The following is a 25,221-nucleotide window of genomic DNA, read 5'->3' on the forward strand; positions in this document are numbered from 1 at the left end:
TCCAAAAGTGAGTCAAGGCTAGTGATGGGAGCGAAAATCAAAGGCGGGTGGGTGGTTTCAAGTCCCTATGCTCAGTTTCAGAAGGAGCCCAGATTTCAGGGTCTGGTCCTCCCGATGGAACTGGAATTATGAGGAGATTGCCTGTACATACTCTTCTGTTTTATTTTCTGGGAAGGCAGCACCTGAGATGGGAGTTTCTGAGCCGAGGACCATTCTCTTTCTTTCCCCAGAGTCCTGGTCCAGTTTACGGCCCCAGGATAAGAAGAGTGACTTGTTTTCCAGTTTTCTGGGAATTTGGCCTTGGGCTGAGCCAGATGGCCTTGCATCTTCTGGGAGGGAGCAGTTGAGAGGAAAGAGGGTAGGAGGGTGGCGCCTAGATAAAAGAACATTTCTTCTTAGTTCCTCTTTTGAACTCCAGAGTTTATGTGTGTCCTCTTGGGGTGCAATCTGTCAAACGTTGAGAGAGAAGCCTGTGCTGGCTGTGCTGCCTCTGAGCTGCTCGAGGGAATGATGGAAATTCCCAGTTCCCTACCCATCTCCTCTGGTGGGAATGACCAGGCTGACTGCACGTCATCTCGGCCTTTGGGCCAAATACTTCTGTGGACAGCTCTGCTATTCCTGGGTAAGTCCGCTTGCCGCCTCCCACAGAGGGAGATGGAGAAGGAACAGAGAGGCAGGTGTACTTTCCTAGGGTACGGTGCTGCCACTTTATTTGGAGCTGAGCTTGGACCCGGATGAGGCCTGGCTGGGGAAGCAGGTCGGGAATAGCAAGCTGATGAAGAACAATTCTGACAATGCTGTTGGCCTTAGAAAATCATGAAGTCGGCTGGGTTTCGTTGGTTTGTTTGAGTGTGTTTTATGCAATCTCATGGAGGCACTCAACTCTTACTGCTCTGCCAACTTCCCATATTGGATCCAGCTCTGAGGGAAGTGTAGTGACCCAGAGCTGAATGACTACTGAGTGACCGGAATGTTCCTTTCCTTAGAAATCAGGGATTCACATAACTGGCTTAGTGTGATCCAATCTTAGGCAGGAGGGATGGGCTGACTTAGACAAGGGGAAGAAGGGAGGAGCCTGTCAGTAAGGTATTTTGTGTTTAGTGGGAGGGAGGGAGGGAGAGAAGCCGAAGGTTTTTCTCTGTGCCACTGAAACCCCTTTATGCCGCCGAAGAGGATTCTCTTTTTGTGGAAGGTCTGAGTTAGTCAAGGAACCGAGACTCAGAGAATACACAAAGCTTGACAAGGTGGAATCTTGATTACGGGCCCAGGTAAATTGTACATGCCTCCTTTTATGGCACAGAACCCAGGGTAGGCCTAGTTCTGAGAAGAGAAAACCTGTGATTTAGGTCCAGATGGAGGGTTGGTTTTTGATCATATTCTCAGTGGTGGGCCAGCGGAAAGAAGCTGACGATGCCGAGTTGGAGGAAGATTGTAGGGAGGCCAGAACCATCCAGCCAGGATTGACTCCTTGCAAAGACGGCTGATTCCTAGGAGGTGGGGGTGGGTTGGGGTGGAGATAGATCTCTGCTCGTCAATCTTTGTACCAGCTACCATCCCTTCCACCCACTCTAGACTTCTCTACCGGATTGGGTAATTAGTTGTATTGACCACACAGAACTCACAAACCCTACTCACAATGATAAGATAATTGACAAAGAAAACTACAGTTCTTCATCTGGACACCTTTTTCTCGCCCTTAGCTGGGTCCCATTTGGGAGCTTTCGCTATTGCACCTTGCTCAGGGCTGTATTCTCCTCCTCCTTTTCTAGTTTAAGTAATCCTTTTATGGGAATCTCTTACAGCTCTTATAACAATCCACACATCGATTGTATCAAGTGGATTTGTACATATGTTGCCATCATCATTTCCAAACCTTTTTCTTTTTAGTTGAGCCCTTGGTATCAGGTCCTCTTTTTCCCTCCCTCCACCACCCTTGTGATCCCTTGATAAATTATAAATAATTATTCTTTTCTTCTTACGCTGTTCACTGTCTTCCTTCACCCATTGTTGTTGTTTGAGGGGTGGGTGGGTAGGTTATACCTTACTCTTACCCTCATGACATCGCTACTTGCATTATTGTTCTAAGGGGTCTGTGTGTTGAGAGCTCTTATCTGTACCAGTGTACGTACTCTAGTCTAGCCGGATTTATAAAGTAAAACTGGGGTCATGATAGTGGAGGTGGGCGGCGGCGGGGGGGGGGCATTAAGAATTAGAAGAATGTTGTATGTTTCGTTGGTGCTATACTGCACCCTGGCTGACTTGTTCCTTCCTTGTGAATCCTTTGGTGAGGGGATGTCCAATTGTCTACGGACAGGCTTTGGTATCCACTCCAACCCTCCCTTGTTTTCATTCATATAATTGTTTTGGGCGTTCTGATGTCTGCATACCTGATCCTGTCAATGCCTCATGATCACACAGGCTGGTGTGCCTCTTCCACATTGGCTCTGTTGCTTTGCTCAAGGTCTTCTTGGGCAAATAGTATGACTCTTAGCTCCTCAGGTTGGCGAGACCCTCAGCTGCAATCTGAGTTGTTATTGCCCTTGCTATTCTGGCATTAATATTGCTTGTTGTCTTCGAGTTACAGTTGTCTTTCTTCTGGGTTCAGAAGGTTCCTAGCACAGTAGCCCCCAGATCCAAAAGATATGTTTATCTCCTGTCTCTTCCTCTCCGTGGTAGTTGGTGCCCACTCTCTACTGGTTTCTTTCTATCTTTATCTCTGGCAGCCTCCAAGGTGAGACTTAAGCAAGGGCATGACTTCAATGAAGCAATGAAGGGTGGTCACTTGAGTAAGATTGCTAAGTATGGTGCCTGGGGTAAGGGCAGTAACTAAGTGTAACTAAATCTCACCTCTAGTAGGTGGTGACTTGAGTACATCCCCCTATAATCCTGCCTCACTAACACGACATACAACTCACCTTCAAATGAGACTCTAACCATCAGTTAGGAAAAACTCCCTGCCATTGAGTCGAGTCTGACTCAATGACCTGATAGAACAGAATAGAATTGCCTTTCTGTGTTTCTAAAACTGTACATTTTTACGGGAGTAGAAAGGCCTGGTCTTTCTTCTGCAGAGAAGCTAGTGATTTTGAAATGCTGACCTTGCAGTTAGCAGCCCAACATGTAACCAACCCACTGTGTTCCGAGGGCTCGCTTTAGGCGAGGATAGAGACTAGATTGAGAAGTTGTAAAGGAGAGCATTGGTAGAGAGAGTCAGGTAGGTTAATACGTTTAGTTGGGGGAAATACATGCAATATCCTACCTGATAGCTCTTGTTTTCCCAGTGAAGTGTACCGGAAGGCATCCTTGAACAGCAGGAGGGGACAGGAAGCAGATGATAAGACAGAAAGGTTTGAGAAATGTAGTAATTTGCTCGGGCAGCTGGGACAAAGTACTACAAATAATTCCTTCACAGTTCTGGAAACTAGAAGCCCGGAATTAAGGTTTTAGAAAAGCTTGTTCCTTTTTGGAGCTGCCGAGGGATAAGACATCCCATTCTTTTTCATAGCTTTTAATCGATGCCAGCAATCATTGATATTTTAACTCTAGTCTTTGCCTCTGCAGTCGCCTGGCATTCTTCCTGTGTTTCTGACCTAGTGTTTTCTCTGATCAGGTCACCAATCTGTAGATTAGGGTCCACCTTGCTTCAGGAGAGCTTCGGTGGTACAGTGGGCTATGACTTGGGCTGTTAACCTAAAGGTCAGTAGTTTGAAACTGCCATCTGCTCCTCAGGAGTAAGATGAGACATTCTGCTCTCATAAAGATTTACAGCCTCACCAACCCACTGGAGCAGTTCCACCTAGTCTTACCGTACCTCTGTGAGTTGGAAATGATTCAGTGGAAGTGAATTTTGTTTGTTTGCTTGATTTAATTATTACCTCATCTTAATTTGCAAGCACTCAATTCCCAAATAAAGTCACATTCTTAGGTTCCAGGTGGATATAATTTTGTGCAGGCACTATTCAGCTTGGCATAGGGAGCTATGGGGAAAAGATGATTGTTACTAGCAAGACCAGCAGAGAAAATTAATGATAACATGTCAGAATCATGGTTAATATTGAATGTCTTTCTGCATGTGATGATTCTAACTTTACAGAGATATCAATATACCTACCTGTGTATAAGTTCAGAAACATTAAGCTGAACAAGTACCAAAACAAAATGAAGACATCAAACTCATTGGCAAGGAGTCAATACTGACTGTCAATATCAACTGTCATGCCCTGAATGACAGCTTGTAAGTTTAAAAAACTCTAGGTACTGTACAATGAACTAGGAGGTAGAATGGAAGCACTAAACATATTATTAGGTCCACTGATTGGAATGCCCCATGGAACCATGACCCTAAGTCTCCAAATTAAGGAACCAAATTGCTTGGCATTTGGTTGTACATAAGCGGCTATAGCAGCTGCTCCCCCACCTTCATAGTTGTAAATATGCGTCACAAAGCTTTTGCCAATTCAACTTTTTACAAGTGTACAGTGAATTGACAATTACAATGATGGACTGTGAAATTCTACTCTTAATAAAACTTTTCTATTACTATTACCCCTCTCCTCCCTTTCTCCCCACCCCTGGGAACCTCGGATAAACATTGGCCTCTACCCATTTATCTCTTTACATAAACGGGGTCATGCAATTTTGTCTTCTCATGATTGACTTACCTCACTCAGAATGTCTTCCTGCTTCCTCCATGTTGTAGGATGTATCAAGACTTCATTTCTCCTACTCGGTAAGCAATGTTTCATTGTATATACATACCAAATTAGTTTATCTCTTCATCTGTTGGAGGGCATTTTAAGTTGTTTTCACTTCTTGACTATTGTGCTAGTCTGGGTTGACTAGAGAAACAAATTCAGAGACACTCATATGTGTATAAGAAAGAGCTTTCTATACAAGAGCAGTTGAATATTGAGAAAACATTCCAGCCCCGTCCAGATTGAGTCCATAAGTCTGATATTAACCCAAGCCATATGTTCAATACCAATCTATAAAGTTCTCTTCAGACTCACACAACACATGCAATGATGCCGAATGCAGGAGGATCACAGTCCAGTGGGTGGGAAGTCTTGTGGATCCAGTAGTGGTATAAGCATCTCAGCACTGGCAGGGGTCTCTGCGTGGCTCCTCCAGCTCAGGGCACTAGCGTAGCTCCATGTATCTTGCCAGCTACAATGTCTTCCAGGAAGTCAGCCTGTGTACCACCTCAAGCAAGCTATTTACCTCCTTAGTGCCTCCAAATGAGGTCAGGGAGCTGCCCCCTAATTGACAGGCTAAACTCCACCCCTTCACCCTTAATCCTCTCAAATTGACAAAAGATTATGCAATAACCACAACTATTGTTTCTAGTGCTGCTGTGCACACTGGTGTGCAAGTCTCTAAGTTTCAGCTTTCAATTTTTGTGGGAATATACATAGGAGGGGAATTACTTGGGAGTATAGTAGTCAGTATGGATTACAACTCAATGTAAACAAAGCAAAAGTCCTTACAACTGGAACAATAGGTAATATCATGATGAACGAGAAAAATGGAAGTTGACAAGGGATTCATTTTGCTTGGACCCACAATCAGTGCTCACGGAATCAGCAGTCAAGAGATCAAAAGATGAGTTGCATTGGGTAAGTCTGCTGCACAAGACCTCTTGGAGTATTGAAGAGCAAGAATGGTACTTTGAGGACCAAGGTGTACCCGACCCAAGCCAGGATATTTTAAATAGTCTCTTATGCATGTGAAAGTTGGAAATTAAATAAGGAAGACCAAAGAAGAATCACATTTGAATTACGGTCCTGTGGAAGAATATTGAAAGTACCACGGATTGCCCAAGGACAAACAAACCAGTCCTGGAAGAAGTGCAGCCAGAATATTCCTTAGAGGCAAGGATTGCGCAACTTCGTCTCAAATATTTTGGACATGTTATCATGGGAGGCCAGTCCCTGGTGAAGGACAGCATGCTTGGTAAAGTAGAGGGACAATGGAAATGAGCAAGGCCCTCGACAAGATGGATTGACAATGTAGCTCAAAGAGCTCAAACATGAGAACAATTGTGAGGATGGAGCAGTGTTTCCTTTTGTGTACTTTGGGTCAGTATGAGTTGGAACTGACTTGACATCACTCATCAACATGGTAATCAGTATTTAATTCTTAACGAGGCCAAAGATAATTATTGTTGGGATATGTGAGTAGGTGCACTGAAAGTAGAGGAGGTTGTAGTTGAAGCATGAGATATTTTATTTTGGAAGTGCTGTTATGTGGCTAAGATGTGTGGTAGAATGTTCACTAGGAATGAATGAAGGAAAGTCAAAGAAACTAAGAAGCCAAGTGTTATGTGGATCATTCAAATGGATTCTGGATCACTCAACCAGCTTCTATCACAGCAGTTCTCAACCTGTGGGTCGTGACCCCTTTGGGGGTCGAACAATCTTTTTACAGGGGTTGCCTGAGTCATAACAGTATCAAAATTATAGTTATGAAGTAGCAACAAAATAATTTTATGGACGGGGCGTCACCATGACACGAGGAACTGTATTAAAGGGTCGCAGCATGGAGTCTTCAATACTTCCCTGGTTTCCAATCCAGCAGACATAGCATTTCTAACTCCTTCTGAAATTGTTTTTGTGATTTTCCACTATTAAAGGAACACCAGTGGAGTAGTGGTTACACATTAGGGCTGCTAACTGAAAGGTCTGAAGTTCAAAACCATCAACAGCTCCACAGGAGAAAGAGGGCTTTCTACTCTCTCATAAATGGTAACAGCCTCAGAAACTCACAGGGGCAGTTGAGCCCTGTCCTACAGGGTCGCTATGAATTGGAATCCACTCAATGGCAATGAATTTGTGTTGGGTTTTTTTTTTTTTTTGGTGACATAGTGGGTTATTTGTTGGGCTGCTAACCACAAGATCTAAAGTCTGAAACCACCAGCTGCTATGAGTGAGAAAGATAAGGCTTTCTGCTCCCATTTATACTAAATTCAACCGTTTGCTGCAGCCTCAGAAAACAGAAGGGCAAGCTGTACTCTGTCTGATAGGTCGTTATGAGTCAGGATTGACTTGACAACAGTGATTTGGGTTTTTTGTTTTGTTTTTCTCTTTCCATTAATAAACGAAAGAACGAACTTTTAAAAATACATATTTATTTATAGCTTACCATGTCAGAGAGCAAGTAAGCTCTCTAGATTATTTCATTCACTCCTTACAAGACCATGAGGGGACTGCTGTCCTTATCTCCATTTACAAAAGAGGAAACACAATCCTCACATTAGGGTTTCCATACACTTATTTGCACGCTCTTACCTGATACATCTATCCAATCTGCTTGGGAGGCCCACATACCTCATATGCGCATAGCCAGACCCAGTCTTTTGGTGGAAGTGACAAAGACAATAGATTGTTGTTGTTAGGTGCCACTGAGTTGGTTCCAACCCATTGCCACTGTACGTACAACTGAATAAAAAGCTGCCCCTGGTCCTACACTAACCACACAATTGTTCATTTATTTCCATACTTTTTTTTGTCCTGGAAAATATACACATGTTTTTGTTCTTCTTGACTTTCTCTCAGCAAAAAACACAAGTGAAAACCCCCACTTATGGGCATAGACATACACAGACACTGGGCACACATACACACACACATTGGACTCTCATGTAGCTAAGGACATGACCTGACATCTTCATCAAATACTATCAACCAAGTAAGCTGTTGTCATGGCACTGATTGTGATGAGTGGCGACTCCATGCACTGTAGTGTAGGACCCGCCTTGAAGGAAGCAGATCACCAAGGCCTCTATGTGGGTTTGCACAACCAGCCTCTCAGTCAGTAGTAGAGTTCATGACCATTGGCTCTACCCAGGAACTTTTTAACCCACTAATAGTGCCCATGAGCCCCTCCGCCCCTGACTGTTTTATTCAGTTTCCCTTGTCCTTCCTCACTCACACTTTGTCTTCACTTAGAAAGACTTTCCCTCATCCAGGGCCATCTCCCTTTCTCGACCTCGCTCCTGAGCCGACACAGCTGATGCCCATTTGCCATCATTTACTTCCTCTCCCCCTTTCTAACCAAATCAAAACTCCTGCCATCGAGTCAATGTTGACGCACAGTGAGCCTCTGTGGGTTTTTGAGATTGCGACTGGTTCCCGGAATAGAAAGCCCAGCCTTTCGCCCTCAGAGTTGCTGGTGGTTTCAAACTGCCGACCATGAGGATTGCAGCATATTGAAAATAACGCAAAAAAAAAAAAGGGTACTATCGAATATCAAGCAATTATAGTTGTTGCTTGTTCCAACTCATAGCGACCTTATGGTCAACAGAAAGTTACACTGTCTTGTCCTGTGCCACCCTCATAACTGTTCTGATGCTTGAGCCCATGTTGCAGCCTGTGGTACTTCTATAGTTTTATGTCAACTTGAAGATATACAGAAGTGTAGGGGTGGTATCCAAGCTGTCAATCAGGTCACAGCCTGATGGTGCCTCCTTGTGGGTGTGGCCTTCTCATAAGGATGGCTGAGGGGACTGCCCCCTCTCTTTCTGCCTTGACTTTCCTGCTTACTGAGAGCTGCCCAAGTCCTGCCATGTTTGCACCAACCTCAATGCACATGACTTTGCACGCACCAGCCTGTGATCTTCCTGCGTTCTGCATCATAGCATGTAGCTACGTGAGTCTGAAGAGGGATTTATGGACTAGTATGGCACTGGTGGACTTGAGTCAGGCTGGGGTGGAATGATTTCTTGATATATAATTACTCTTTTCTTACCCATAGATGGGTGTCACTGGGTTTGTTTCTCTAGTCAACCTGGTCTAACACACAGCACTGTGTCAACCCATGCGCTCTTCTACTTTACCCAGCATATTGTCCTTTCCCAGGGACTGGTCTCTCATGATCATATGTCCAAAGTAAATGAGATGAAGTCTTTTTTTATTTCTGCTTCTAAGGAGCATTCTGGCTGAACTTCCTCCAAGACTGATTCGTTTGTTCTATTGGTGGTCCATGGTATTTTCATTCTTTGCCAGCATCATAATTCAAATGCAGTGATTGTTCTTTGGTCTTCCTTATTCCTTATTATTCCAACTTTCACATGCATTTCAGGGTATTGAAAATACCACAGTTTGGGTCAGGCATAACTTAGTCCTCAAAGTGACATCCTTCCTTTAAAACACTGGAAAGAGGTCTTGTGCAGTAGATAAAATGCATTGTTTGGTCTCTTGACTGCTGCTTCCGTGATTGTGGATCCAAGGGAAATGAATCCTTGACAACTTCCATCTTTTCCTGTTTATCATGCTGTTACCTTTTGGTTCAGTTGTGAGGATTTTTATTATCTTTACATTGGGTTGTAATCAATATTGAAGGCTGCAACAGACATGCTAAGTTAATCATAGGTGATTCAGTACAGTCATTAAAAGACAACGTTGAAACAAATAAATCTACTAGACTTTGTATTGCTCTGTGAACAATAAGATTAAAGAACAATTTTGATTGTATGTCTTCATTTGTCATTTATGTCTGTCTGAATGTGCACATCATAGGTATGTTGTCATGGTAAAAATCAAAAGGGATGTGTTTGCTTGTGTGTACTTTCTATTTTTCTGCAGTCAGCATTGATTTAGAGGATCTGTGTAAGCCTTTACTCAATTCTCTTCCTCCTCTTTCATTGAGATAGTTAGTTTATTGTGGTACTCTGGCCAATAAACACATATGGGGTTAATTGAAGGGTGGAGAGATAAATGGCTCTGTGAGCCTCGCCTTTCTAGTTCTTAAGTCGCTTGCTTTGTGATAGTCAGATCAGGATGCAGCTGCTTTAGTCAGTTCCTTGCTTCAGCTGGCAAGGCTCACTTCCTGCAAGACATCCCCGAGAGGTAGCCACATGGACCCACCCCGATGCAGCCCTGGGTGCTGGAGCACCCGTGTGAAGACCCCTGCCAGAGCTGAGATGCTTACACGCTCACTGATTTCGCCTTCCTCCTGCAGTCAGCGTCATTGCGTGTGTTTTGTGAAATGGAGGAGAACTTTGTGGATTGGTGTTTGACATATGGGTTAATGTTGGATTTGTGGGCTTGGGCAGCACTGGATTGGGAAGCTTTCTTGATGTGCACTTCCCCTTTTTATAAAACTCTCTCTTATACATGAATTTCTGTGGATTTGTTTCTCTAACGTACCCAGACTAACACACTCCTACAAGAGCAAACCCTGTTGACAGCATAGATTCTGATGATATCATGAAAGAAATGATTTAAAAGGCATGACTCAGTTACATGTGAAGCTCTCCTTCTAGAAATGCTTTTACGTTAAGCAGTCTGAAAGGTTAAGCCAAACGAAAGCATTGCAAAACAGCTGGGGAAGGACCGTACATAATGTGGTCTTCATTTCTTCGACTGCTGGAGGAAGAGCTCCTACCCTTGTTGAAGCTGCTCCTCCTCCGGGCAGTCACAGGAGAGGCTGGGCAAGGGCTTTGCTGCAGGCTGGGTGGGCATGTCTTCTAGGCCCAAGCTCTTGGCCTGGACAGGGATGCCTTGGTGCTAGGACTCAGACTCTGTGCTGATCTTTGTTTTCTTTCTTACAGTTCCTGTAGCTGGAACATCTGGTAAGTGTTCAACCCACATCCTCTCCTTCCCCCAGCTGCTCACCTCCTCTGCTCCCTGTACCCCATGCACCAGTTAGCAGGAGCCCAGAACCACAATCAGGAAAGGGCGACTGCCCCTTCGCCTTCTCTGCTCTCCCTCCTCCTCTCCCACCCCTCTCTTGTGTTACAGTGAGATATGACAGACACTGTCACAGAAAATGAGAACTCTGATTCTTGGTCAACTGCCTTCTTTCCTCAAAATAAAACCGAGAGCCCAGCAATTTTAATGTCAGCCTCGTGCAAGGTCACATGGTCCACTAAGGGTGTTGGCCTGTGTTGCTAAATCCTCTATTTTACATGGATTTGAGGGGCCTGTTCCTCTTCACAGAGAGAGGGGGAGATGTCTCTGCTTGTATCTGGGGGCAGTGAGCTTTGCTGGGCACTTCTTTCTCATAACCATTCATCTTGCAGGAATGCTAGCCCAGTTGTTTGTAAGCCTCCAGCCTCTCTCTCACCCTCTCTGTCCTTCTGAGGTCACAAGGGCTCTTTTGTACTTGATCCGAGGAGGGGACATCCTGACAGTCTCTCTAATGGATAAGGAATTATATCAGAATAGGAAGCTGATGTCTGACCCTCACGCCTGATATCGCCACCAGTTGCACACACTGTTCTTCAGTCAGTTCTGGAGAATTTGTCTACGGGGCGACAGGAAAGCAAGTCTCCAGCTAGCCCACGTGTAAAGTGTGTGTGTGTGTGTGTGTGCAGAACTTGCTTGCATCCATATGAGATAGACATTCAAACAGATAGCAGGCACACAATCTTTCTCTCTCTCTCTCTCTTTCTCTCTCTCTCTCTCTCTCTCTCTCTCTCTCTCTCTCTCTCTCTCTCTCTCTCTCTCTCTCTCTTTCTCTCTCCCTGGGTAATAGTTTAAGTTACTAACTGAAAGATTGGAGGTTTGAATCCATCCAGAGGCACTTAGGCTTGGTGATATATTTCCAAAAGATTAAAACTCCAAACTCACTGCCATAGAGTCAATGTTGATTCCCAGCGACCCTAAAGGGCAGGGTGGAAGTGCCCTGTGGATTTTGGAGACTGTGACCCTTTACAGGAGTAGAAAGCCTTGTCTTTTTCCAAGCAGCTGGCGGATGGTTTTGAACTGCTGCTCTTGCAGTTAGTAGCCCAACTTGTTATTCTCAATAACAATAACCACTACACCACCAGGGCTCCTCTTTGAAGAACTGAAAAACCTCAGGAATATGGTTCTATTCTGAAACACACGGGTTCGCCATGAGTCAGAGAGTACTCTCCATTGCCACTTGATTCCTTCTGCTTCTGGGAAGTAGTGAAGCTCCCAGAGAGGACCCGGGTCCCTGGGTCTCCTGACCTGCTGATGGAATGTTTGCGTAAGGGGAATTGTCTTCAGCTGCAGGATAGCTCTCAATCTGGCTCCACTGCTGCTGCCCTTAGTAGGACTTCTTTGTTTGGTACTCAAGACCTTCTCATTCTCCTTCCCTCATGCTTCCCCTTCTCTGTGCTCATCTCCCCAAGGCAGTACACCAGATCTCCCCAAGGCAGTGGTGAACCTTGAGCCCCCCTGGGTCAATGTGTTACGTGAGGACTACGTGACTCTGAAGTGCCATGGGGCCCACAGCCCTGGAAACGACTCCACCCAGTGGTTCCACAGAGGGAGACTCATGCCATCTCAGGTCCAGCCCAGCTTCAGCTTCAAGGCCACCATCAATGACAGTGGGGAGTACAGGTGCCAGACTGATCAGAGCAGCCTCAGCGACCCTGTGCAGCTAGACGTGCAAATGGGTGAGTGGACGGCAACCTGGGGAGGGTCTGGGAGGACCAGGAGAGATGAGATCTGCTTACTCGGCAGAGGTTTCAGGAAAGAGGGCGGGGGAGGGGTGGCCTGTTTACTGGGAAGCACCCTGTGAGTTGCTGGAACGAGTTTTTGCCCACTCATTTCCCTTTTCACCCCTTTCTCAGCATGGGTGGTGGGGGTGGAACTTTGTAGAATTCCTCAGAATATATTCATGATTGTTTTCTCATCCTGATTGAGAAAGATCACAAGACCACAAACATGTTAGTGAAGCAGTAGGAAATCCTTATTCCATAAGAAGCCTTCCATTCGAATGGCAGAGTAGAAAAATACAAAGTTGGAGCCAGACTCCAACAGAATCCATCTCTGAGAGTGATTAGCGCTACAGCCACACTTGATCTTAGTCAAAAGGCCGCGAAGAGATGACTACAGCTGTAACCACGCTGCAGTTATTTAACCCCGAGTCTCAATTCCCTTCGCTCTTCTCCGACCCCCAGGCCTTCTACACCATTGTTCTGGTAATCATTGTGCTTCTGTGCCTCATCTTTCTTTTTAAATTTTTTTTATTATTTTTTAAATTTTAACAATTTATTAGGGGCTCATACAATTCTTATCACAGTTCATACATATACATACATCAATTGTATAAAGCACATCTGTACAGTCCCTGCCCTAATCATTTTTTTCTCCTCTTTTCTTTTTTTACATTTTATTAGGGACCCATACAACTCTTATCACCATCCATACATATACATACATCAATTCTCTTCCACCAGTCTCTGGGCAGCTTGAAGTTCAAATTGTGTCTTATTCATCTTCGCATTTCTAGGGCCTAACACAGGGAAGAACTTAATACGGGTTTTCTAAACAGATCCATGATTTTATAAAAGCATAAAATAAAGTAAAGGCAGGCATATCTCAGACACTTATTATCTACCAGGAATCACTACAGACACATGGCATTAGTATGACCATTTTCACAGCTGAGGAAACAGATTCAAAAGAACTAAAATACAAAATCACCAAATCAGTTGCTGTCAAATCAATTCCAACTCATGACGACCCCATGTGTGTCAGATTAGAACTATATGCCCCATAGAATTTTCACAGCTGTGCACACCTTGGCAAGCCCACTGTTAGGCCTTTCTTCTGACGTACCTCTGAGTGGGCGCAAACTCTAAACTTTTGGGTTAGCGATAAGTTTTAACCACTTGCAATGAGGGCCTCCAGAGTTAAATAGCTTGTCCAAGATTGCTGGACTCGTAAATGATGGAGTCAGAGTGTCATGAGACTAATACTGTCTGATTCCAAACGTGATCAAACTCTCCTTCCATCGTGTGCCACCACTAAGACTGCTCTGGGCCTCAGCGTTGAGACAAGATCTCCTGAGTCCTGTGCTTTCTGCGTCTTTCAGAATGGCTGCTGCTCCAGACCCTTCATTGGGTGTTTCAGGAGGGGGATTCCATTACGCTGAGGTGCCACAGTTTCAGGAACAAGACTCTGTACAAGATCACTTTCTTCCACAATGGAATATCCAAGAAGTATTCTCCTAACAACCCCAACTTGTCCATCCCACGAGCAAACGCCAGTCACAGTGGAGATTACTACTGCACGGGATTCTTAGGGCAGAAGCGCACATCAAAATCTGTGACCATCACTGTGCAAAGTATGGGGAACGCTGTCCAAATCTAGGGAGGGGGAATGATTGATTGCACAGCTCAGAGATGCCATCAATGTCATTGGCTTGTATGTGTAGAAACTGTTGGATTGGGGTCTGGGGTCTGGGGTGTCTATTCTCGATAACAACAAAAACCAGGGGCAATGAGCAAGAAAAGAAAAAAGAAAGAGGGAGAGATATGTGGGGAGGGAGAGGAGAAGATGGTATTCAGGGCTAAAGTCATCGGGGCCCACATGAAGACCTCAGACATGTGGCAGCAGCAAACGTGAGACAAGAGTCAAGGGGTCTTGTTAGGTTTTGACCGGGGGTAGGATTAAGAGTCAGCCCTCTAAGCCTGCTGTATCTAGGCTCATGAGTTTTTTCACTTCCAGGTGATGTGTGACAGCCTGTTGTCTCCCATTGAAAGATAGGCTCCTTTTTAAGGACTCCCTCAGTGACTCCCGACGCTCCTAGACATTCCTAAGAGCTGAGGTTTTCCCGGGGTCTTCTCAAGCCTTATGTTATATCCGTTCTCTCCCAAAGGCCTGGCAGGCATGTCCCGGACAGTTCAGGTTTGTGCTTGCTGTAGCAGCAGCGCCTCTTTCAAAGGAAGACTTCCGCTCCTCCCTTCCTGTCGTTCCAAGGCCTAAGAGTCACCAGTGTGCCAGGGCCTTTTTAGTTTGGTGAAGACCCCTGGGTACAGGCTGGCATAAGTCCCCTCATAGAAACCCTGTGTAGGTGGGGTTTAGAGAAAGAAGAGAATGCAGGTGGCCCACATTCAAAATAGCTACAGGTGACAAGCTCTGGGGCATAGCATTGGAGGAGGATGGGGGAGGCTGGAGATGGGACAGGAACAGTGCTGCCTGTTCTGAAGTCTCTCTTCCCCAGGGCCGAAGACGGAGAGCTCTTCTTCACTGGGCATGATGGTTGCGGCTGTGGTCTCTGGGATTATTATGCTGGCCATTTTCGCCACCGTAGTGACCGTGCTCTGCCTCAGGCGAAAACAGACTTCAGGTGTGTGGTCCCTTTTGGCTGCTCTTGTTATCATTTTCACAAGGCCCTCATTCTAACCTTTGCTGGAACCCTGGTTTGGGGACTAGAAGATTCTTAGCTTTCAGATACAATGGGACTTCAAAAAGCACATGGGGAAATTCTCTTATATTTTAATTCCGTTTTGCTATACCCTTTTTGAAGCCCTTTATTTCATTCAGTCCACCAGCATTGCATACACTTGTTATGGTGCTAAGCTCTGCACTAGATACAATGGGTGATACCAAGATAAGAAGTTCAGTTCCTGCCCTCAAGGAGTCCCTAATATTGTAGAAGAAGGGAGAATCACAGATAGATAATTATAATAAGATGGGGAAAGAAAAATGTTAAAGAACTGCAAAAACCATGATGCGGGACAGATGAGACCACATAATCCAGCATGCAGTGGGGCAATTAGAGAAGGTTTTATGGTATAGTAAGTATAATATAGTGATTCAAGCATGTATGTGAGGGTCACACTGCCTAGGTTCCAATCTCAGGTCTATTAGCACACAAAATTTTAAAAATATAAATCATTTTATTGGGACTCATAAAGCTCTTATCACAATCCACACATACATCAATTGTGTAAAGTACACTTATACATTCGTTGCCCTCATCATTCTCACAACTTGCTTTGTGCTTGGGTTCCTGGGATCAGCTCCTCATTTTCCTTTTTCCCCTCCCCCTCCCTTCTCGCTCCCCCCTCCCTCATGAACCCTTGATAATTTATAAATTATTATTTTATCTTATCTTACACTGCCCGGCGTCTCCCTTCACCCACTTTTCTGTTGCCCACCCCCAGGGAGGAGGTTATATGTAGATCCTTGTGATCGGTTCCCCCTTTCTACTCCCCCTCCCCTCCCAGTATCTCCACTCTCACTGCTGATCCTGAGGGGCTCATCTGTCCTGGATTCTCTGTGTTTCCAGTTCACATTTGTACTTCTGTGCATTCTCTGCTCTCACCAGGTTTGCAAGGTAGAATTGGGATCATGATAGTTGGGGGGAGGAAGCGTTTAAGAACTAGAGGAAGGTTGTGAGTTTCATTATTGCTACACTGAACCCTGAGTGACTCATCTCCTCCCACTCCCCCTCTGCAAGGGATGTATGGTTGTCTACGGATGGGCATTGGGTCCCCATCACGTGCTCCCCTCATTCATGATGATATGATCCCCCCGCCCTTCCCCTGGTCCCTCGGCCCTTCAGGATCACACATGTTGGTGTGCTGCTGCCATGTGGACTTTGTTGCTTCTGGGCTAGATGGCCGCTTGTTTACTTTCAAGCCTTTAAGACCCCAGATGCTATATCTCTCAATAGCCGGGCACCATCAGCCTTCTTCACCACACTTGCTTATGCACACATTCATCTTCAGCGTTTATGTGGGGAAGGTGATCACACAATGATGATTTTGTTCTTTGGTGTCTGCTACCTGGTCCCTCCATCACATTGTTATTGCACAGGCTTGTAGCACACAAGTTTTTTACATCAGATGGGTCACTTGCCTTCTCTGTGCTTTTGTTTCCTCATTTGGAAAATGCGGACACTAACAGGATCTATCTCACAAAGTTGTGAGGATGAATTAGGCTAGTGCATTCACAGTTTTTACCAAATGGAATCTCCAGTCGATTCCATTTCATGGTTACCCTACAGGACAGTGTAGCCCTGCTTGATAGGGTTCCTAGGGCTGTAAATCCTCAGGGGGTAGACTGTCACACCTTCCTCCCATGGAGCAGCTGGTGAGTTTGAACCACTAACCTTTTGGTTAGCAGCTGAGCACTTGGCCGCTGCGGCAAGGACTCTAAATAGTGCCTTAACCAAACCCACTGCTATCAAGTCCATTCTGACTCATGTGACCCTATGGCATAGAATAGTACTGCTTCCTAGAGCTCCCAAGGCTGTTCATCTTTATGAAAGCAGACTGCCACGTTTTTCTTGATCTTTGAGTCAGTGGCCCAAATGCTTAACCCACCCTACAGGAGGGCTCCTTTGAATAGTGCCCAAATTGAAAAGCCCATTGACTTGATCCCCACTCTACAGGACAGAATAGAACTGCCCCATTGGGCTTTCAATTGGCGCCCTGGGGGCCTCACTGTGGTCATGCACTGCGCTATGATCCCTCCAGATCAGCAATTTGAAACCAAAGAGTAGGTCTCCACTGTCCTCGAGGGTCACTGTGAGTCGGGGTGGACTCAGGGGCAGGGAGTTTGCTTTTGATTTCCAAGAGTTCACATTTTCAGGGAGCAGAAGGTCTCACCTTGCTTCCAAGGAGGGGCTGGTGGGTGTGAAGCACTGTGTGGTTGGCAGCTAAATGCATCCCTCACTGGGCCACCAGAGAGCCTCCGAGAGTAGATAGCATGTACGTAAAAGCTGTTAACCTTCACAGGGGAAGGGATGACGGAAGGTATCCATTATACAGGCAAAGAGAACTAGCAGAGCATTGCAGGAAGGGAACAAAAGCACAGAAATAAGGAACAGCATGGCTGGCTGAGGGCTGGAGAAGGGGTAAGGAGGGTATTGTAAGCAGTTTAATGCTATCAAAATAATAAATCATGAGTCTGAAAGGAAGGACAGATGAGACTAGACAGATCAGAAGAGGTCAAATATTGCCATTGTATGGAACTTGAACTTCATTGCAAAGGTGGTAGCAAAACTGTAAGCACCCTTTGAAGGTGAAAACCAGAGATTTCTTTTCCTCTCTAGTTTCCCCAGCACCAGCAAGTTGCTCAATAAGTGTTTGTTCATTGACTGACCAACTGAAGAAATTCACTCGTAGCAGGCAGCTTTGCCCCTCCTGAGTATCACTGTACAAGAGCTGAGGAAGAAAGATTACCATACAAATCTAGTAAGAAAATCATCATCGTTTGACAGTTCCTGGTGGAGAGAAAAAGTGCTAAAGTCACTGGGGCTCAGGAAAGGCAAAGGAGAAAAGAAAGTGAGAAGACTTGGAGCTGCAGAGGAGGAGACAATAATAATACTAATGCCTCATAGAAAGGGTTGCTATTGGTCGTGCACAGGACCTCAGTTCCGAGAAGTACATAGAAAGATAGGGAGAGAGTTCCGAGAGGGAGAAGGAGGTGGTGTTTTTCTGTTTGTTTGTTATTGGTATGTTGTTTTGTTGTTGTAGATATAAGATAGACTAAACCTAAGGAAGATGCAATGGAGAGGCCAGTCTAACACTCCCAAAGAGATCCCATAAGTCCAGATTTCTTTCCTTCTGGAACAGTCCATGTACAGCCAGGGCAGCCCAGCTGGTGCGGACTGAGGAGTGGGGAAGAGGTTTCTGTGGGATGGAATGGTCTCTAATGGCTCTAATTCAGTCTAGCTCCTGGTCTGGTCCTGAGAAATCAGATCCCATCCATAATCCTACTAACCTTCTATGTGCCCCTCCTCACTCTCCCAGGAAAGCCTGAGCACAGGGAAATGGGAGAGACTCTCCCTGAGGAGCCAGGTGAGTGCAGGTCCTACTCTGAGGGCCTGGTGATATCCCATGCAGGGTTTCCTAATGGATTGGAGCCAGCCAGAAATGGCTGTGGGAGCACAGAAGAGGGAAGCTCTGTGGGATGAAGGGAGGGGCTCAAAGCGCTTGGTCAGTTCTGAGTCTAACTCCTCGGCCTAGAAGAGGACCTTGCTGGAGATGAGAAGTGTCTGTGCCTAGATGGTGAGAGGCAAGCTGCATCTAAATTTCTGGGGCCAGGTATGCTGGGTGTGTTAGTTCAGGTACACTAGAGAAACAATTCCAGGGAGATACATATGTATATAAGAAAGAACTTTATATACAAGAGCAATGAAATATTGAGAAATTCATCCCTGCCCAGTCCAGATCAAGTCCATAAGTCCAATATTAGCCCATATGTCTGATACCAATCTATAAATTTCTCTTCAGACTCATGAAACATATGCAACGACACCGAATACAGAAAGATCACAGGCCAGTGAGTGGGAAGTCTTGTGGATCTAGCGGCAGTAGAGGCATCTCAGTGCTAGCAGGGGTCTCCACAGGACTCCTTCAGCTCCAGGGTTCTAATGTAGTTCCATGTGTTTTGTCAGCAAGCATGTCTCACAGGGATGAGTGTGTGTCCCGCCTCCAACGAGTTATTTATCTCCTTAGTGCCTCCAAATGAGGTGACCAAGCTGCAACCTGATTGACATGCTAAACTCTACCCCTTCACTCATAAGTCTCAAATTGACAACAGATTATGTAACTACCACACTGGGGTTATGTCCAGAGCTAGAAAGTAGAGCTATTGGGTTTTTCAGTGGGACTTGGGTACAGCCGGCAAAGGGTAGGGGTTCGGAGTTGTGAGACTGAGACCAATGGGGACAAATGAAGTAGGATTCTAAGAGCAAACGAGAATGAGGTCTAGGAAGAAATCCCTTGACATGTTGAGGAATCTCTGTGGAGTGATAGGGCTTAGTTCTTAGGGGGATAGAAAGAGGTGATTGGGCTTGAGAAAGTTCTGAGACACTAGAGACATTACTTGGCTTTTGCTTGGGGGCAAAGCTTGGTTTTAATGTCCATTTTGTAGGTTTAGTGGATATAGGTCTGGCCTTAGCTCGGTCACCATCATTCACGGAATCCTTCAACAAATCACTTCCCTGATAAAACAGTGGGTTGACCTTGGTGAATGCCAGGACCTTCCTGACTCTGATTAAAGCTAAAGCATGAAAGAACCCAAGCTTTCCCTGGGGACTTCCATGGATGCAGAAACCAACAGAAAGTTGGCCATTAAGGGCTCCCCCTCTGGTGGCTGGAGTATGACTCAGAACAGGGCCAACCAATTTGAGGGCTTGAGCAAAGAAGCACCCCTCTAGCTTGGCTTTGAGCAAGGCTTCTACCTCCCTTTGGTCAAGCCAAGTGGAGATATGGGCCTGGTTTTGCGCTGTGACCAAACCAGTAATAGGAAAGACTCCAAGCACAACTGGATTCTCTGTCTTGATGTTTGGTTTTGTCCTATGTGGCATAAGCATATTTCACCAAACACTTACAGTCAGGCCCTGGAGTGGATGGTAAACAGGGACGCCTTGTGTCCAGGGAACAAGTGAAGAGACTAGCTGCATTGTCTTGGGTCCCTCCCCAATTTCCTGAGGGGTGCTCATTTGCTGATACTCAGGCTGTTTTTCACACTGGCAAAGTGAAAGGGTTTATTGGCGAAAAAGAAAAGGGGGAAAATGCAGAAAATGTGGTGTGTCTTGAATATTTACTTGAGAAGGTTCTTGCTTTTCCTTCTTTCTCTTTTTAATGGCATAGAGTGAGTACCCGATTCTACAGAATTCCAACAGAGATGCACTAAATGTGGCCACTGTGGACATTGTCTACCGTCTTTTCTCCCCTGAACTGTATGGTCAGCAAAAAGTTGGATTTTACTTCATTTGAATGCTATTATCTCCACTCTCCCTGCCCCCCCCCCCCACCCATCCCCCGGCATCTCAGATCCTTGAAGCTGCCTGATGTGCTTCCAGGAGAACCCAGCAATTCTCCAAAAAGAACATGACCTGAATGACTGTTTCCCTTTGCCAGTGTGACCAGGGGTCATGCTGCGTCTGGGACACGAAGGGTGGGTGGTGGATGAAGACATGGTCACTCAGCTCTTGGCCTCCAGGCCTGGGTTGATTTGGTGAAGTCCTCTCTTCAAATGAAGTTGGGGCTTTGGTTTGGGGGCATAGCAGCAGCATGTGCAGGCCCTTTTCTATAGCAGAGCCCTGGCTGATCTCTGTTTCTTTTGCCCACAGCCAATTTCGCCGATGCTGATACTGAGGAAGCTGCCAAAATTGAGGTGAGCCATCCCATTTCCTCTTTCTTCTCCCCTCTGTGCCTTCTCTCCTATGATTTTTCTGTGGATCCCCATTGCTTCTTTCTGCTTTCTCTAGGCTGAGAAAGCAGTTACCTACTCCCTTCTCGAGCACACAGAATGTCCAGAGGAAGAAATCGGATCCCTGGATTACCAGAACAGCGCTTAGGCTCCACAGTCCTTCCTTGGGACTTATGGACGACAATCAGAGAGATGATGATCTGGTGTTTACTGGCCTGAGTTTCCTTTGGGAAGGACAAGGGGTTCCTGCATTCCAAGGAAGGAGAAGGATTCTTTCAGAGATGTCCATGTGAGTCATGAAGTTTGCTGTTCTGAAACCACAAACCATCCAGTCCCAGATGATTGACTTTACAGATTCCTTCTGTTCTTCAGCACTTCTTGTCATCAAGACCCTTGTGTTTATATTTCCTTATAGGCAATAAAATCATAGTAGCAGCAACAAAGAAAATTGTTATTGTTAGTTGCCTTCAAGTCAAAATAGAAATATAAGTATGTATGATCTTGGAAATATTAAGTAGGCAACCATAGTCTAGACTATTAAAAGTGGTTGTTTCTGCAGGAATTATCAATAATTTAATGTTATTTCTTGTTCTTAAAGATAATAGCATTGCTTTTATAATCCATTGTAAAAGCAGCATGCCGTTTGCCTTTCAACAGCTATCTTGGCAGCCATGCAGATTGATCTCTGGAGTCTTGTTCCTTTTCAGTGATAAGACTCTTGGGAAGGTAGTGATGGATAAAGGATGGGTGCAGGGAAGATAGAGATTTCGGGTGTAGGGTGAGTGCGGTTCTTCCTAAAATGGAATATTCTTCCGCCGATAAACTTGTAGTTTTGTTGATATGTCTTCTTTCACAACAAGCAAAACAATTGCTTCATTTAGTAGCACAAGTTCTTAGGAAGCCACGCTTCAGATGAGTCACCAGTGGGAACTGCTGAATCCTCAGACTTTGATATTCTCTCCTTACCAGAAGTTGCCGGGAGATGAGATTCTCGGAAAGCCATCTTTAGGAGCGTTCTTGGCAGATGCCCATTTGCTGAGTGCTCACGGAGAGGGCTGTGCTACTGGGACTCTAACACAGCATCATTGGGCAACACGTGTCTTCCTCTGTCGGGTGCTTTCCCCAACTTTTTGTACTACTCTCATTTTGTAGTCCCACAATCCTTTTTCATATTGTCATAATAATAAAGAATAATCACAATTATTGGTTTATTGAGGACCATTGTGTGTTCAACTCTGTGCTTTAGAATTAGAGTCTAAGATCTCAAAAAAAGCAAAAACCCAACAAGTCTGGTTAAAATTAAAAGTAGAAAGTTTATTACAGCAAAATAGCATCTTGCAAAATGGAGAAACATAAGAGTAAACAACTCTCAATATATTCTACCGGGAGTTCCAGACTCCAGAGGTCCAGAAAGATAAAATCCACAACTAAAGGGGATTGGATAATATTTGCAAAGTTGTAGGTGCTCGTGTCTTGGTTGACCATCACTGTGAAGGTTAGTCTTCTTTGCCAGCTCTATTGTTGATAGCAGGTACCATCAAGTCAGTTCTGACTTACAGTTACCTAGGCACAATAGAACAAAACACTACCTGGTCCTGCACCATCTACGCAATTGTTACATCTGAGCCAATTGTTGCAACCGCTGGGTCAATCCATTTCCTTGACGGTCTTTTCCTTTTTCACTGACCTTAGACCTTTTCCAGGGACTGGTCTCTCCTGATAGCATGACCAAAGCACATGAGAAGAAGCCTCACCCTACTCACTTCTCAGGAGCATTCTGATTGTACTTTCTCTAAGACAGATTTGTTTGTTCTTCTGGAAGTTCTTGGTACTTTCAATATTTTTAGTCAACATCGTCAATCAATTGCATCGATTATTCTTTGGTCTGCCTTATTCATGGTCCAACTTTCACGAGCATATGACCTGCTTGAAAATCCCACGAGTTTGGGTCGGACACACCTTAGTCCTCAAAGCACCATCTTTGCTCTTCAGTGCTTTAAAGAGGTCTTTTGCACCAGATCTTCATGATGCAATATGTCCTTTGATTTCTTGACTACTGCTTCCCTGAGTGTTGATTCTTGACTTCAGTCTTTTTTCCATTTATCGTGATGTCTACTGGGTAAGTTGTGAGGATTTAGATTGTCTTTCTATGGTGTTGCAATCCACAATAAAGGTTGCAGTCTTTAATTTTTCACCACCAAGTGCTTCAGGTTCTCCTCACTTTCAGCCAGCAGGATTTTCTCATTTGCATATCCCAGATGGTTAATAAGCCTTCCTTCAATCCTGATGCCCCTGTTCTTCTTTATACAGCCTAGCTTCTCAGATTATTTGCTCAGCACCAGATTGAATAAATATGGTGATAGATACAACCCCGACACATACCTTTTCTGATTTTAAGTTACACAGTATTCCCTTGTTCTGTTCAAATGGTAGCCTCTTGATCCAGGTATAGGTTCTGCATGAACACATGAAGTGTTCTGGAATTCCCATTTTTCTCAACGTTATCCATAGCTTCCTAGGATCCACACGGTTAATGCCTTTGCATAATCAATAAAACACAAAGAAACCTCTTTCTGATATTATTTGCTTTTAGCCAAGATCCATCTAACATCATCAGTGATATCACTGGTTCTAGGTCCTCTACTGAATTTGGTTTTGATTTCTGGCAGCTCTCTGTCAATGTACTACTGCAACCGTTTTGTAATCATCTTCAACAAAATTTTACTTGCGTGTCATATTAAGATAGTGTTTTACAATTTCCACATTCTTCTGTTTGGCCACCTTTCTTTGGAATAGGCACAAATATGGATGCCTTCCAGTCAGTTGCCCAAGTACCTGTATTCCAAATTTCTTGGCTTCATGATCTTGTTGAAATATTTAAATCGACATTCCATCAATTCCTGTAACTTTGTTTTTCACTTATGCCTCAGTGAAACTTGGACTTTTCTCTTCAATATCATTGATTCTTGATCATATGCTACATCTCCAAATGGTTGAACATCATCCAATTTTTTTAGGTGCAGTGACTCTATTCCTTTCATCTTCTTGTGATGCTTCCTGCATCGTTCAATATTATGCCTCTCATTATTGCAGCCCAAAGCTTCGTGGTTCGAGGTGACAATATATATTATTGACCATGAATTTCCTGAAATATTTTAAAATATACATCCAGGGTACTGTAAAAGGGGTGTCTCAGAGTATTGCTAATAATTGGCTGATCACCAAATGCACACGCTCAATGCCTGTACCTACTGGGAACTTGACAAAATCACATTCCTTACTATCCTCTAAGTCTAATCTCTACAAAATTTTTCATCTTGTCACGCATGAGGCAAAAGTAAGTCTCAGCGCAACAAAAAATAAATTTGATAAATGTCTCTAATTCAAACTGTGCTTCAGAACAGAGACACACACATATTCATTTTCTGTGTGGACCTTAGTATTTGAAAATAAATGAAAAATATCTTTCAGTTCTTTAAAAACAAAACAAAAAAGAAATTTGGCTTATTATGGAATTTGGGCTTAGTTCTGTCAAGTTCCTTACACTTTGGAGTTATTAGTAAAGTTACATCTCTTTTTCACTTGTTTATTTGTCACTTATATTTCTTCTTTTGGAATTATTCTCTTCTTATTTCACAGTAGCAGTGCATACCTTTTTGTCATTTACATTGTTGTTGTTAAAGATCCAGTTCATTTTCAATGGATAGCAACCTGATGGAACAGAGCAAACTGTCCTCTAGGGCTGTCTTGACTGTCATTTTTATGAAGATAGGTCACCAGACCTTTATTCCTTGGAAGGGGTGGGTGGGTTCAAATGGTAACCTTTTTGTTAGCAGCCTAGTGTTTAATTACTGAGCTACCAGGTTCCTTAAAAATTAAATAGCAGCAGCTTATTTCCTTATAAATTATTTTACTACACCAATAACATATTTTGTATAAAATAAAAATACACAAAAAATCATAAAATTTACTTAATAAAACTACAAACCTCAAATCAATGCTAACATTTAAAGCTGACCAATCTACATTGTGGCCTAGGACAATATGCATCCTACATGTATTTTTAAAATTTGAGTCATATTATATATTTTACATGTTAGGCCAAGGTTCATGTTCGTTGTAAAAAATGCAAATGTAAAAATACAAAAATATAGTTAAAAGTGAAAGTTCTCTTTTGTCTTCACCCACCCCTTTCCTGCACTCCTGTTCCCTTCGCTGTAGTAACCAATAACCATTGAAAGCTTAATTTGTATTTCTAGATTTTTAACAAATTTATTTAACACATTAATTGTTATATAAACACCATTAACAGTATTATATTTTACAGATTATTATGCAGTTGGCTCATTTT

The 25,221-nt window shown here is 44.2% G+C and overlaps 1 protein-coding gene across 1 annotated transcript; it reads left to right on the forward strand.

Moving 5' to 3' along the window:
* Positions 1-468: 468 nt before the first annotated feature.
* Positions 469-22,018, forward strand: FCGR2B (Fc gamma receptor IIb). The gene is made up of 7 exons (XM_075540454.1): positions 469-622; positions 10,550-10,570; positions 12,098-12,364; positions 13,789-14,040; positions 14,920-15,045; positions 20,791-20,834; positions 20,929-22,018. The coding sequence occupies exons 1-7, from the start codon at positions 508-510 to the stop codon at positions 21,016-21,018; spliced, it is 915 nt and encodes a 304-aa protein (XP_075396569.1). The 5' UTR covers positions 469-507; the 3' UTR covers positions 21,019-22,018.
* The last annotated feature ends 3,203 nt before the right edge of the window (positions 22,019-25,221 follow it).

The sequence above is a fragment of the Tenrec ecaudatus genome, chromosome 1 (genome assembly GCF_050624435.1).
Source record: "Tenrec ecaudatus isolate mTenEca1 chromosome 1, mTenEca1.hap1, whole genome shotgun sequence".
NCBI lineage: Eukaryota > Metazoa > Chordata > Mammalia > Afrosoricida > Tenrecidae > Tenrec > Tenrec ecaudatus.